Consider the following 14,482-nt stretch of genomic DNA (forward strand, 5'->3'; position numbering starts at 1 on the left):
TTCTTAAAAACATAAACAGGTGACATCCTATGCCTACTGCATTACACCAAAGACTAGGTAAAAAATTATTTGGTGAGTTACCTGGTCTTGAGGAAGATACTCTTGCTATCTCTAGAGAACAAGGCTTTTTGGTCACTGCTATGTCTATCAAATCACAAAGACTGCTGTCATTTTCTGAAGGAACTGCATCCAGAGGTACAGAGGGTATACCTTCCAATGCATAACCTCTCTTCTTTGAATAAGATTCCTGAAATGCAAAAGAATAATTAGGTAAGAGAGAGATTTCTCTGGTGACAGGAAAAGAACCAGGTTCGGTAACTGGCTAGCAGGGCTTACAACAAGTTAAATGTCACATTCTGCTGAAATGCAAATTTTAACAGACTGGAATGATTATTTGCATGCTTGAACAATGATAACATTTCTTTTTGTTTGTTTAAATATTATTTTATTGGTAACAAAGCATACTTGTTATGCATATGTAAAGAAATACCTTTATTGACAAAAAGCAGTATTTTGATGGCAAAATCCCAGGATGTAACAATGAATTACTTCTGTATACTTGAATGAGCAGCAATAATGACACAGAGTCTCTTAACATTTATACATAGAAAGTATCCCCACCATAAGGAAATGTTGAGGAAGGGAAAAAAAGGCATTAGCCAGAAATTTTAGTGGTATATTGAACTGTCCCATCAAGCAGACTGTCTGTGCTTCAGAACATTAAGAATATACTATCAAGTCTCAACAGCATTACTGGACTAGTGACTTTTTCTTTTATCACAGAAGAAAGGAATTGTATAGACAAAGATATAATCCTAAATATATAGGGCATATGGATTACTGGAAATGTCAAGGACTGTACATAAATAAAGTATGATACAGTAAAATAGATATATAAAAGAGGAGGGGTTACTGGGAAAATGGTTGGAATGTAAACCACTGACAAATTAATTCTTATGAACTCTCTCCATAAAAAAGTAAATGTGACAATAGTACACCAAGCAGAGCTTTGAGTCAAAATAAAGTTAATAATTAAATCATCTAGAACTCTATCAAATGAAAACTAACAAGATGTTAAGCATTAATTAAAAAGAGTACAAGTAGCAAAAAGGAGAAACAGAAAGATCTCATTGCTGGAAGAAAGCAACATACTCCTCTGGTTGCTGTAACGTGACATGCTCTTCATTTTGTAGGCACTGAACATACTCAAGAAATTTTTAAGCTTTTAACCAATCCATGTTAAATGTTAGCAGATTACATAAAATCATCTTAAAGTATCAGGCATCAGGTAATGTGATTTAATTTTCTAAGACTGAAAGCTGCAGCAATCTTCTCAATAATATCAGTTCTGTTGTCTCACCTCACCCACTGCAACATGCAGGAATTCTACAATAATTCTACTACATATGTCCTAGATATTTCATCTCTACCAAAAAATCTCTTAAGGAAATACAATTCCATTATAGCTGAGTAATCTTCTGAAATCAAGGTAATCTGATCTATCTCTAATTTTAAAAAATTAGAGATAATTCAATCTCAAATTTCTGTAAAAAGTTGAAGATGACAAATATAACTGAGTACCCACTATCAGGAACTAAGAATTAGTTCTTATTTGAAATTAAAATTTATAAAACTAATACACTATGCTGAGTACACTCAAATAAGTATTTAGTTGATAAGATAAAGATGTATATTCGACAGAATGAAAAGAAAAAGAGAGAAAGGTTGAAAGTGTGTGAGTCATTGTGAAAGTATAAGAGCTGTCCATCCTATTACAATATAAATTAGATTATAATATAATGAACAGCAATATGAGGCTCAAGTTGCAGACAACATGCCAGGGAAACACCATGCCTTTCACTCAAAGGCCTCTGGCACACTGGGTCTCTTCAGAAAATAATTGATAGTCTAATATATCTCATTTGTAATTAAAAGCCCAGAAAAGACTAGAGAACAGAAAGGGAAAGAAAAAGGATGCGACTGTTGGCCAGCAGGACTGAACTTGCTTCTAAAAATATACATATGGTGATTGCAAGTAATAATATATGTAGGTTGCTCCAAAAGTAACGCCTTCTGTTTATTTCCATGGAAACTACAACAGATGCAAAAAGTGCAACAACATTACTTGATACAGTAAATTCTCAGCCACAAAATAGTATTTTTCAACATAGTCACCACCATTAGCTGTGCATTTGTGCCAGCAATGAACACAAGCCTGCATGCTGCACTAGTAAAAATCTACACGAGTGGGGGTTACCCACTGTTGCCACTGCTGAAACACACCACCCCACTCTCCTCGCTTATACTATTTGGTCTCCAAAAACATTCAGGGAAAGTGTCAGTGAATGTCAATGGGTGCCATTTTTTCTGCATGGAGAAATTCAGTTCCACCTTAGCTTTATACCTACTTCCATGTCAGATACCATTCTGTAAGACTGCTACTTTACAGTCAAGTGTTCCATGGCAACAAAATGTAACAGAATATTTTTGGGAGGGCTCAAACCTCTAATGCCATACCACCGACATCTGATTCTCACATTACAGGCCAACATAATAAAATAGGAGATATTATTTTTGAAGCAGCCCTCATACAAGTGAAAACAGTGTTCCATACCAAGGGTCTATCTTCAAAAATTACAAGATTTTGAGTTAGGCCTTTTCTCCAAGTTTCTGCCAAGCTTTACCCTTCTAGATTCTCTTACTTTTCTTACAAGAATGAGTTTGAATGACAGATGCTCAAGAGTATGATATTAGCAGTGCGTATAATTTTTTTTTGTATGATCTGAGAACAGAAAAGGGTAGATATTTTGTAAGCATCTAATCTGAACTGACATTCTGTCGAGAAGAAATAATCTATCTGTAATGGAATTCTTTTTCATACTATCTCCTACCCAGCAGAAATCAGGTGAGTTGTTTACTATTTCCCTGGAACAGTGAACAACACACCTGAGTCAGACATGACTGCCAAATGAGCAGTGATAGAAAGTGAACTATTCTTATAGGATATACTGTTACATATCATTTGCTACCATTCATCATTTCTCTGCAGTGGCAATTCATCTAGATAAGATGTGCTTTAACAAATAATTATTAATTTCTTTATAACTTAGAAATTCTAAAACTATGAACAGTAGAGTCGACCTCTTGGAGTCTAGGCTATTTACAATTGAAGGCCACACTCAATCCTGTTATTTAAAAACTTACAACATCTCGATTTACATAAGCCTCAATATCAATACATGATGTCATTAAATATTAACTGCCATCACAACTTATGTGAAACACCTAGTGAGAATCATACAGATTAGAAAAAAAAATATTTTAGGCTTCAGGTTTTTTTTTTTTTCTTCTTTTTTTTAAGAAAATATGTGGAATATTTTCCCTAAGAGTGTTTATACTTTAAAAGATAATTTAAGAACACTGGTCTAGAAAAAGCTTAACTAGTGGCCAGTTTCAATGACCTTATTGTCAGATAACTCAGAAAACTTTAAGGTTATATCACTGATTAGCTGCAAACAGACACAGACTAGAGGTACGATACACAGGGTTTCCTTTTTTTCTTGAAAACCTTTAATGGAAAAAGTATTTTAATAAAGGTACAAAAGAAGAATGTGATTTATCTGCCACTTGTAGATATCTTCTTTTATATGAGGAGTGATGAACTTCCATCAAATTCTAACTTTTAGAATTTCTTCCACAATACTAGGCTAAATTCGACCTGGCTACTATTTTGGAGATTACTATAGTACTTCTATTAAAAATACCTTGGAGTGTTATTGATTGCCAGCCTATACCTAGCATGAAACTGAGCAATGAGTGCATTTACCATGTTTCTCAATGTTTATGAACTGTAATACACTGTTCTCAAATTGGGACAGATCATACGTCCCACAGTTCTTGATAAGTCACAAAGCCTGCTGAGATGAATCAGGAATTCATTCAAGAAAGAAGTCCTAAAGAGGCTTCTGATCAATGAATGAAGATTGGGATATTTTTCTGACACATGAGGTGGTGGGGAGAACTGAACTGGAGCAATGTTGTGTGAGTTTGTCATGATAATGTACTGAGAATAAATCACTGAAAATATTACCTGTGTCATTGTAATTTAAAACCACAATTAGATAGTGAAATATTTATTTTGACTTATTCTGTATTGAAAAAAAGTGGTAATATTTCTGTAATTTTATGGCTATAAAAATTCTCTTTAACTATTTCAAATAGTTTAACCAAAGCCATTTGTATAGTATCGTGTAATTAGAATCATTTTTCATGAATCAAACTATGATGAATGTTCCTCGTTATGACAGCTAGAAACATTTGGATATGTAATTTGTCACAGAATATATAATAAGGTTCACTCCATGATATATTACAAAATTTGGAAAATCCCCAGTAATCTCATTTAAGGGTTATGACATTGGAGGATCTACTCTGGTTGCACAAAGTATTAAAAATACAGACTTTAAAAGTAGTCTTGTTTACCCTCTTTGCAAGCATCTGAAATCATGGCTTTGCTGTTGTACTACTAAATGTTATCCAAAAGAATTTTTTCTGACCAGTACCTGGAACAGCCCTTGTGATAAAGTTTCAGTAAGGTATCCCAAGAGCTGATAAAAATGTTTATTAAAAAAAAAGGGAGAGGTTTATTTTCCTGTATATTCATACTGTTACAAATGTAAAATAAAGACGCATTATTTTTTCAGAAACCATTCACAAAAGTTGAATTTTCTTTTGCAAATTTTTGCTCAAGAAAAGAAATGAGCATTCTTATCGATATGGCACCATTAGCGTAATTTATCCTCTCCTGTCAAATGTGTATTTTCACATATCGTGTTTAAAAACTAAAATTTCATATGAAAAGTCTGCTAATGTCAATCCTTAAGAGCTGAAGAGTCCTACAGAGTTGCACAATACAAAATTAGCTAATGTAGCCCAAATTACAAATGTCTGAAAAGATGGGTACATCGTGAGCATAATGAATGCAGTGTTAACCTCAGCAGCAGGAGCATATCACTGTATTTTATGGAGAATGTTCATAATTTTCTCTGGCAGATATTCAGAATTTCAAATGAAGTTAGATCGTTGTAGTCATGCAACACATTTTCCTATGCATGCGACATCCAGGCCATGAAAGAGAGTAGATGATTCCTCTAATAAATAACTCACTACGACAAAGAATGTACTGCAAGTCTAAATAATCTCATTTATGCAAATGCTAATGGCTGTGTGTGACAATGTAGCATAATGCAGTAACTGGTTTAATGAATGAGTCTTAGTTTAGCTGAACAAAATGCAATTAAAAACTAAACAGAAATTTCCAGGTTAAACATCCTTCCATTTTTTCCACTGTTTTTTTCATGAACAATGTTAAACAAAACTGTTTACAAAAAATACAGCTTGCCTGTATATCAAGCTGTAGTGAAAGGCCCATGTAAAATGAAGGTTATTATATTAAACAGATAAAATGAGTCTAAATCTCAGCTCCATGGAAACAATGCTTCTCTGCAAGTTGCTTAGCTCTTATGCTTCGGTTTTAAAATCTCTCTCTCTCTCCCTCACACACACACAAAAGCACTTAGCTCAAATTTCTATACATTTAGGGAAATCAGGATGAAAAAAAAATACATATTTATGCATTGCTAAGTATGATAATAAAAACACTTATTTAGTCTTTGTCAAGTATTCCAATATCATTTCATCATCTCATAGATAGACCTTCATATATGAAAGAAGGCCCATACAAATGCTTTGTTTCCATACACCCCTTTCTGTGGTAAATGACAGAATAAATAGTTAGAAAGTGAGGAGCTGAGGTGATGCATCAGAAGATGAATGAAGATAATTTCACAATTACAAGAGGTAAGTTTCAAAGTTCAAAGCACACGGAAGTACAGGAGAAAGGCTCTTCTAGCACTCTGGTCAGAAGAAGAAAGAAACAGCTTTCCACACTACCAGAGATCAATAAATGCATTTATACTTTTGTCAGGCTCTGAGTTTAATTTGGTAACAGTCCTAAAATTTGAAGGTAACTACGAAGATACATTTTACACACTCTCAATTTGTTATATAATCAGACCTTTTCGATAAAAACAAAGAGAGAGAGCTTTCCAGAGGTTGGTTGGTTAGTTCTTGTTTTGCTTTCCTTTTAAGAAAAGGATTGCAACAGAAAAGAAAATAATTTATGGGGAGAGTGGTAGACTTCCTGGCTTACAGAAATCTCAGTAGTATGCAGTGAACAACTGACAGATTGATTATGAGGGTCACATGATCTATTTATTTTTCTTAAAGTCACCATTAAATTGCCTTCCCCAAGGGGAATAAAATACATATTTTCCTCAGTAATGTTTTCAGATGTGCCTGAGAAAGAGTAGGTGTGAAATATGCAATTAAAGAGAGAATAAGAATTCAGAATTCTGCCTCTAGACAAGACAGTGAACTGTTCACCCTTTTGCCAGCATGCTTTCCACAGCTGAAAGATGGGCTCAGTCCAACTCTGAAGAAAATTTTGTCTTCTGCTCAATCGAAACTTTACTAAGGATTAAGCAATGCAGTAAAAATGTTATGAAACTCCCTTCACTCACTACCTTGTGTTAAGCAGACAGGTTGGAATCTTCTCTGATTTTATAGATTAGTTCCTGTTAATTATAGTGCCAGTAAACTATGAATAAATGAGTTGGAGGAGACAGAGGAACTGAATACATCTAGGTAGATATGGAAGGAAAATATATTCATAGATTCATGACATCACAGAATGGCTTGGGCTAGAAAGATCATCTAGTTCCAACCCTCCTGCCATTGGCAGGAATACATAGCACTCGATCGGGTTGCTCAAAGACCTATCCAACCTGGCCTCAATTAGGAATGGGGCGTCCACAGTTCCTCTGGGCAACCTGTTCCAGTGCCTCATCACTCTCATAGCAAAGTTCTTTTTATCTAATCTAAACCTATGCTTTTTATTTAAAACCATTATCCTTTGTCTTCTGTGTAAACAGTAATTTTCACTATTAACCTAAAGCAGAAAATAAGCCTAAAATGGCAAATGGCAAACTGACTTGGCTAGAGAGCATATAAAATCAAAAAGGAGAGGCATTATGAGCAGCGGTTTCTTTGCAAAGAAAGCTTTACCATCTCAGTGTGCTAATTTGTTACTAATAAACTGTGCTTTTTTGGGAAAATATTTAGTATCTGTCCATGGCATTTATTCTGAAATTGTACAAATTTTCACAAATTTGCACAGTAGAAACCTTATGCCATATACAATGAATTTAATTTAAGCTATAATAAACATTTCAGAAGAGAAGTCTACCATGGTTAAAATTTTTCCAGTTTGATATGAAGAGAAAAAAAATTAACTGTGTTTGGTATAAGGGTTATTACTGCAATAGTGTAAGCCAAGACTCTCTTAGAAAAGAAACTCAGATGGAGCTTCTGCAGTAAAACAGAAAGAACAAGAAACACTTTTCTGAATACTGAAGTTACTGAAAAACATAATACAAAAGAATAGTAGTTTTGTTATGAATAATTTCTTTATCTGGTACACACCCAGAGAAAATGAGATACAGAATCAATGCAAGTAGCATATTTTGAAATTATTCTTCAGAAGTCCCCAAATGCATGAAAAATTTGGCATGCAATTTCTAATTACATAGAACTAAACAATCTTCAAGTGTCTACAAAAGCATAGTATTTTTAGAGCATAGTTTTCAGCAGTGTGAAAATGGAAGCTAACAATAAGAGGCAGAGAGAAAGCAAATTCATACTGTAAGTCAGACTCTGTATTCAGAAATCAGAAAGTTATGCTATTAAGAAAGCATGACAAACACGAACCAGTGTAGTAGAAAAATCTTAATATGCTGTTGTCTCAAAGAACACAGTAATTTCCCATTCAGAACTGCTATTAAGAATCATAATTCTCAATGGAACTCGATGTACTATGTAGTTTCCTGGCCAAATATGCACCAAAAACAAAGTACTAAAACTTGCTAATGTTACAAGTTCCATGATTTGGTACTACTCTGTGGTATTGCCTTCATAATCTATTCTTCGAGGAATGACTTCACCAGGCTAATCTCAATTGGATAAGACTGAAGGACTACACATCAACATAGCTCTATAATTTATTCATCAATGAGGGAGAAACATTTGTCTAGACAACATGCTATTTTCTTATGGCTCTCTAAATAAGGAGCTACATTGTTTTGTACTGAGACTTGTTTAAGCTTTATTTGTTACAATCTCTATGGTGTGATAATCTACTTACTGCTTTTTTATTGCATAATAAAAACCAAAAATGTTGTGATTTTATAGAATAATCATTTAATAAAGGTTAGAAAATAAATCTCGCTGCATTTTTGACACTATTTGAACTTTCTATAATTTAACTGCAATATTCTTACTTCAAAGAACCTAAGAGAGAATTTGACTTCTGTTTGGCCAGAATCCAAGAATCCCACCTCAGATTTGCAGTCCTACCAGCTTTTATTGGAGATATTCTCCATTCAATTTTCCTCCATGTTTGAACTGCTAGTCAGTGTTTCACACAAAATGCTAAAAAGTACATAAAACTGTTTCATCTACTGACTCTAACGCTTTAAGTTATGCATTTCAATAATCGCGTAACTCAACTTCAAAATGCCAGTGTAAATGCGTAAAGTTACAGAGAATCACAGAATCGTAGAAACATAGGATCAGAGAATATCTTGGCTTAGAAGGGACCCCATGGATCATCAAGCTCCATCTTCCCTAGATCAAGTACTAGATCAGATGGTCCAGGACCCCATCCAACATGCCCTTAAACACCTCCAGGGACAGGGCATCCAAAATCTCTCTGAGCAACCTGTTCCAGCAACTCACCACTATCTCAGTAAAAAAACTTCCCCCTGACATCTAATGTAAATTTGAAAACTCAAGATTATTTCACTGTTCTTTGATGAGGAAACAGAGTTGGTCGGAAAAATAAATTTATAATGCAAAAAGCCTGCATGTATTGTAGAACCAATTTCTGGGTCTTAATCACCTGAATCAGACTGAAAATGACATCCTATTCAAACTGCAGTTCTTCTTTGGTCATTGAGTCTGGAATAAGAAATAAGTGTTCTCATAAGATGGTTAAGTTGGCTATCCTCAAGAGTGGGTAGAAAGGAGCATAGGCAGACCTTCTGCTTTGTCAGCTTTACACCCTCTGTAAGGGGTCTCGTGTTTAATTTACACACAAGATCAACTTTAAGGCTAGATATGTAGTCAAATGCACCCCTCTACTTCACCTCTCTGGCTGAATTCCAGTGGCTTCTTGTTCAACATAAAATAGCAATCAATTGAAATGCATTGAATCAGAGATATCTACCCTTTCTCATTGACATAGAGAACACAAGCTTCCAGATGGGTTTCTGAATGAACTTTCTGCTGTCAATATTTATTTATCCCAATGAAAAAACAATAACTCTATAAAACCAATCTGAATGAGGCCACTCTCCACATACAAGTGAATTACCATAGTTTACTCAAAAAGCCTTATGTCTATATAGAACTTAAGCATCTATCAGATAGAACGGATAACTAGAGAGGAAACTAGTGTGCTAACAGGTACTTAGAGAATAAGGGAGTGTAAATTACTACCTGAAAGTTATGGACCTAATTATGACAAATTCAAATTTAGGTAGAATTAAATGGAATTTGACATTCCTTAAAGATTCTATTTCCTCTCATCTTTTTCATATTATAAAATGTTGTGAATTGAAAACTAGGATGTAATAATATCAAAGTCACCTCTGAAATTATATAGTCACCTTGTTACTGCCAAATTTTTAATTTGCATCCATATCTCCACTTGTATATCCTTTACGCTGGAGAACTCTGCAAAATGTCTGCTGGATTGTTGGATAGAGAAACTTTTGTAAGACTTGTTTGTTTTTAATCTCCTTTTTTCAAAGAAAAACAAGTATTCTCTACACTGCAGAAGGGTCACTGTTATTTCTACCTATTACAGTATCAGGACTATTTATTGTTTCCAGAATGTGAGCCGAGCATTTGTATTCTATAGCAATACAAATGATCGCCAGCATTCTAGGTAGAAAAACATAAAAAATGACTTCCACATTTCCTAGCTGAATTGTCTTTCTGTGGAGGCCAGAAGGTTGAAGGACTTATTTGACCAGAAGTAGCAGACCACGTTTTCTACTTATAAACAAATTCAAAATACATGATCATGAAAAAATACAGCAATATAATCTTATTTCCCATTTTTCCTTAAACATGGGCTATCATTAACTTCAATTTCATTTTCTTTGAGTTGCAATTCATGATTTCATATTAATTACTAAATACTGGGAACAATTAATCGAAATCAGCTTGGGATTGTTGGAAATTCTTAGCTTTAAATTAAGTCTGGATTTTTGTGAATACATGTCTCCTGAAAAATGGAAGCCCAAATGGGATTAAGAAAATGAATGCTTATGCTTAAGCAGGCTTTAGTAATTTGTTGAATCAGAGTTTATTTCACTTTCATCCTCTGTATAATAGGTATTCATAATAGAAGAAATTTTCTGTGAAATACTACAGTCAGGCACGACATTAAAACCAATGCATACAATCTCTTTTGTACAGTAGGAAAGGATTTACAGAAACAGGTTATAAAGTTATTTTTAAATGCTCAGTTGTCAGTCAGATCTTTTCTTCAGTAAGAAATCAGGTTCTATCAAGTTTACAGGCTTCTTCAGGGACTTACTCTCCCTGACCTATGAAGCCATGATTTTCCCTGATAATAAAAACTAGAAAAAAAAAAGTTCCTCTCAATTCCAAGCACTGCCTTGTCAGCAGTTATCAAACATATTTGTACACCACCAATAAGTAAGTACATAAATAAATAAATAAAAATCCTGTTAGTATTATAAACAAATACAAGGCATTTATCATAGCTTTTATCCCACAAAATGTAATATTGAACAGTAAACCCATTTTGGGCAGACTGAACTCCTAAGTAAGTATTCAAGTTTCAACAGAATGTTTTAATATTTCTGTTATGAAGCAGCTGAAGGTCTAACATTAAGTTTTTCATATAAAGATGAATTTCATTCATGTACAAAACTATTTTTATGCATTATTGCTATCCATTTGCTGTGCAATTTAAGTTGATTTTTTTCTTCTCTTTTCCCATAATTTGTCAGGCTGTACTGAAAGCACAAACATTCCCTTAAAGTGTGTTGTCTAAGTGCCACTAAATTGCAAACCACAAAGCAGCATTTAAGATCTTTCCAGTCCATCACCGTACCTCATTTTAGGTAGGAGCATGATGATGTACAACTCAGCAGTAACTTGTACATTCATTTGAATATTTTTAACAGCTATTAAGTCTGTCTTGAAAATCAGCATGATTATCAATACTTCATATATATCAGCACTTCCATTTTTGTTTGATTACTCTTTCTCTGTCTTTCCCATTTAATTCTGCTGTTTCATGATCATACCAAGACACGACACAGACCAGCAGTGCCCAGACTTACACAGTGCTGGTCAGTCATTAGTAAACCTTCAAAAAATTGAGCTTGTCTGAGCTCACACTTCTAGTATTTTATAGAGGACTATAGCATCCAGATCGCTGTGTATAATTATATGGAAGAGACTTCTGGAAGGCATCTCAACCAACCTTTCGGTCAAAACAGACCTATGTAAACCATTAGCACAGGATGCTCTAGGCTTGACCAGTCAATTCTGAAAATACTTAAGGATTAGTAGATTGCAACATTTATGATTGAATTATATACCTGTGCAGGGGTGTCTAGACTGTGCTACCAGCACAGTAAAAATGAATATGCCACAAGACATCTGAAGTCATCAACAACTGGAAATTTATATTGGAAATCAAGTAGTTACATATTATGTACAAGAACAAAATATCAGCTTCATTCCTTAAAGCACAGTCAGAAAATCTAGCATAACGCTAAAATAAGCCACATTTTTTCCAATATATTTATTTCCTATTGCTGTTCAGCAGGATATAATCATCACCTGCTGATCCTTTCTAGGCACAATACATACTGCACTTTCCAGTAGCTGCTTCAGTGTGTGGGTGGTATGTTCCTGAAATTACCAATGAAGTTTCAGTTTACCACAGAAGTGACAGCACTGTAAATCATGAGTTTAACAGAAATAGTGGATAATATTGCTTTCCACATCAATACAATTTAAATAAACTCACAATTTAATCTATTAAATTAGGGAAATATAACCATATTTTTACCTAAAGGCTCGAAACCTTAGGAAAATATTATAGAAAACATAAAAAAAATTAATCTGGCTATTTACGTTTCAGGTATGCTGTCTTCCAAAGTTTCCCTGGCCAATGGTGGTCCCTGGAAGATAATCACAGAATCGTAGGATTGTAGGGGTTGGAAGGGACCTCTGGAGATCATCAAGCCCAAACACCTTGTTACAGCAGGTTCCCTACAGCAGATAACTCCATCTCTATTTATCTATACCATCATTTATCGAATTAGTATTTCACCAAACAAGATAATGTGTTCCTTTCTCTGTAACATATAAGTTAGGTAATGCCTCAAGGCTTCCTATTTCTAATTTTGGTGAACTTTAACACCAAATAATATTAACCAAATTAGTTTACTCACCAGTTTAACTTGAAATGTTCTTCCACTGAATGCACTGAGAGAGAAAGTCTTCACTTCAGTGGAAGTGAAGGATGACACATAATTTCTTGGGTACATTTTATTCAAATACTTCAGCCAAGAGTATTTAGTTAAAAATATGCTTTTCATTTTTCTCTTATTAAATAGCAAAGGAGAAATACTCCTTTTTTTATGGTCCCTTTTTTGTGTTCAAACAGTAGATTCAACACTCATAGACCTTAAAATCTATAAAAATTTTTAGAGGCAGCTGAGAATGGAAGTTCAAGCTGGGTTAATGTGTCAAGATGAAAACACATAATGCCTAATAAATTTACCAATATTAAAATTATCTAATAGAGACATATGTTATCTCTTTCTGGACAGTACCAGTGACATTTTTAGGAATTTATTTTGTATCTATGTGAAAACTGAGTTAGTTTCTTACCTAATTTCCTTGTTCATCTCTTATATATCCAGAACTGTCTTTGTGATTTTAAACTTAATTGTGACATAATAATTGTGTCAGATTTTCTATAGAACAAACTTTAAATTGCTTTTATCAAGGAAATACATGTTAAGTAGGAAAATTACTCCATTTGGCAATATGAAATTCTTCCCCATTAGAAACAGCTTTTTAAAATGACAAAAATAAGAAAAGACAGACATGATGACCTGCTTGAAGTAAGACATTAAATATACAATCCTAATAAGTGATGCATCAAACTCAAAACTCTGAATATTCCTATCAGAATTTACACTGGTACAGAAACAGTACTACAGTTTATCACCTCTAAATGCAGTCCAGAGTCCACTTCCTCATCCTTCCCTCCTAACACAAAACATTTTTTTGAGAAATTTCTCTTCCACAGCAGAACCTGTGACAAAGAGTTTATAAGAGTTCCTATTTATAGCAATCCATGAATTCTCTGAGTACAGCTCAGTCTCAAAAGTGCAAAGTGCAAAGTTTTCCCAGTCCATTGATACTAAAAGGATGAAAATCTGACATTAACTGAGCAGTGCAATTCTTTTTTAATATTTCAGTATAGATATTTCCATGTCTATCTGCTTCTTTTGTAAGTAGCCGTGCTTCCAGGCAGCTGGTAACAGGAAGATTTATGCTTAAAGGTTTAAAATCAAAGTTCAATTTTTTCGGTAGTAACAGCACTACTCTCTACAGACATTACTTTTATGCTGTAATAAACACATGTGGTGATCCTACTTGGCTGTCATATCAAACACAGAGAATAACTGTCAGGGTTCGAAGTTTACATATACCGTGTTCAAGAGACAATGCAGTCAAGCTGATCCAGCAACTTCCTAAATGGGACACAGCTAAACCTACCTTATCTCACAATTACTTTATATCACAATTAGGAAAATATGCTGGCATGGCTGTCAAGACTAAAGTGTGCAGATTGCTTATTTTAAACTTATTGCTGTGTGCACACAGGATTCTGTACCACTCATCTGTCTGACATGACAGACTGTTCTGTATTTATCTTTGTACGTCAAGCCTTGCTAACTTCACCTGTTTAGTAGAGAAATATGGAGAGTTCACTATCCATAAAAAAGAAAATGGAGTGAAAACTATAGAATTTAGCTCTTTTGGAGTACGCTGTTTCATTCCAAAGAAAATGATAGTACGTTTGCATGTTGCTTTATGAAAAAACATATTAGAATCTGAATACTAAACTAAACAGCACTGTGGAATAGAAGATAAAGACCAAGAGACAATTCTATTAATGGGCAAACAGGAATGTTCTACCGCTACTTATTTCTTTCCACTCACCTTGCACCCCTTAACCAATAAATAAAGTAAATAAATGCCCTTGACAAACTGTTCAAATTGCTTCTTACCACTTTGC

At 34.1% G+C, this 14,482-nt stretch overlaps 1 protein-coding gene across 1 annotated transcript in view; it reads right to left on the reverse strand.

Moving 5' to 3' along the window:
- Positions 1–14,482, reverse strand: part of ANKS1B (ankyrin repeat and sterile alpha motif domain containing 1B) — a 405,586-nt gene that overhangs the window by 289,666 nt on the left and 101,438 nt on the right. Inside the window, exon 10 of the mRNA XM_042890329.1 lies at positions 82–247. Within this exon, the coding sequence (XP_042746263.1) occupies positions 82–247 (166 nt within the window). The remainder of the gene's footprint in view (positions 1–81; positions 248–14,482) is intronic.

Source organism: Lagopus leucura, unplaced genomic scaffold (assembly GCF_019238085.1).
Source record: "Lagopus leucura isolate 7727_CA_CO unplaced genomic scaffold, USGS_WTPT01 Super-Scaffold_100159, whole genome shotgun sequence".
Classification (NCBI taxonomy): domain Eukaryota; kingdom Metazoa; phylum Chordata; class Aves; order Galliformes; family Phasianidae; genus Lagopus; species Lagopus leucura.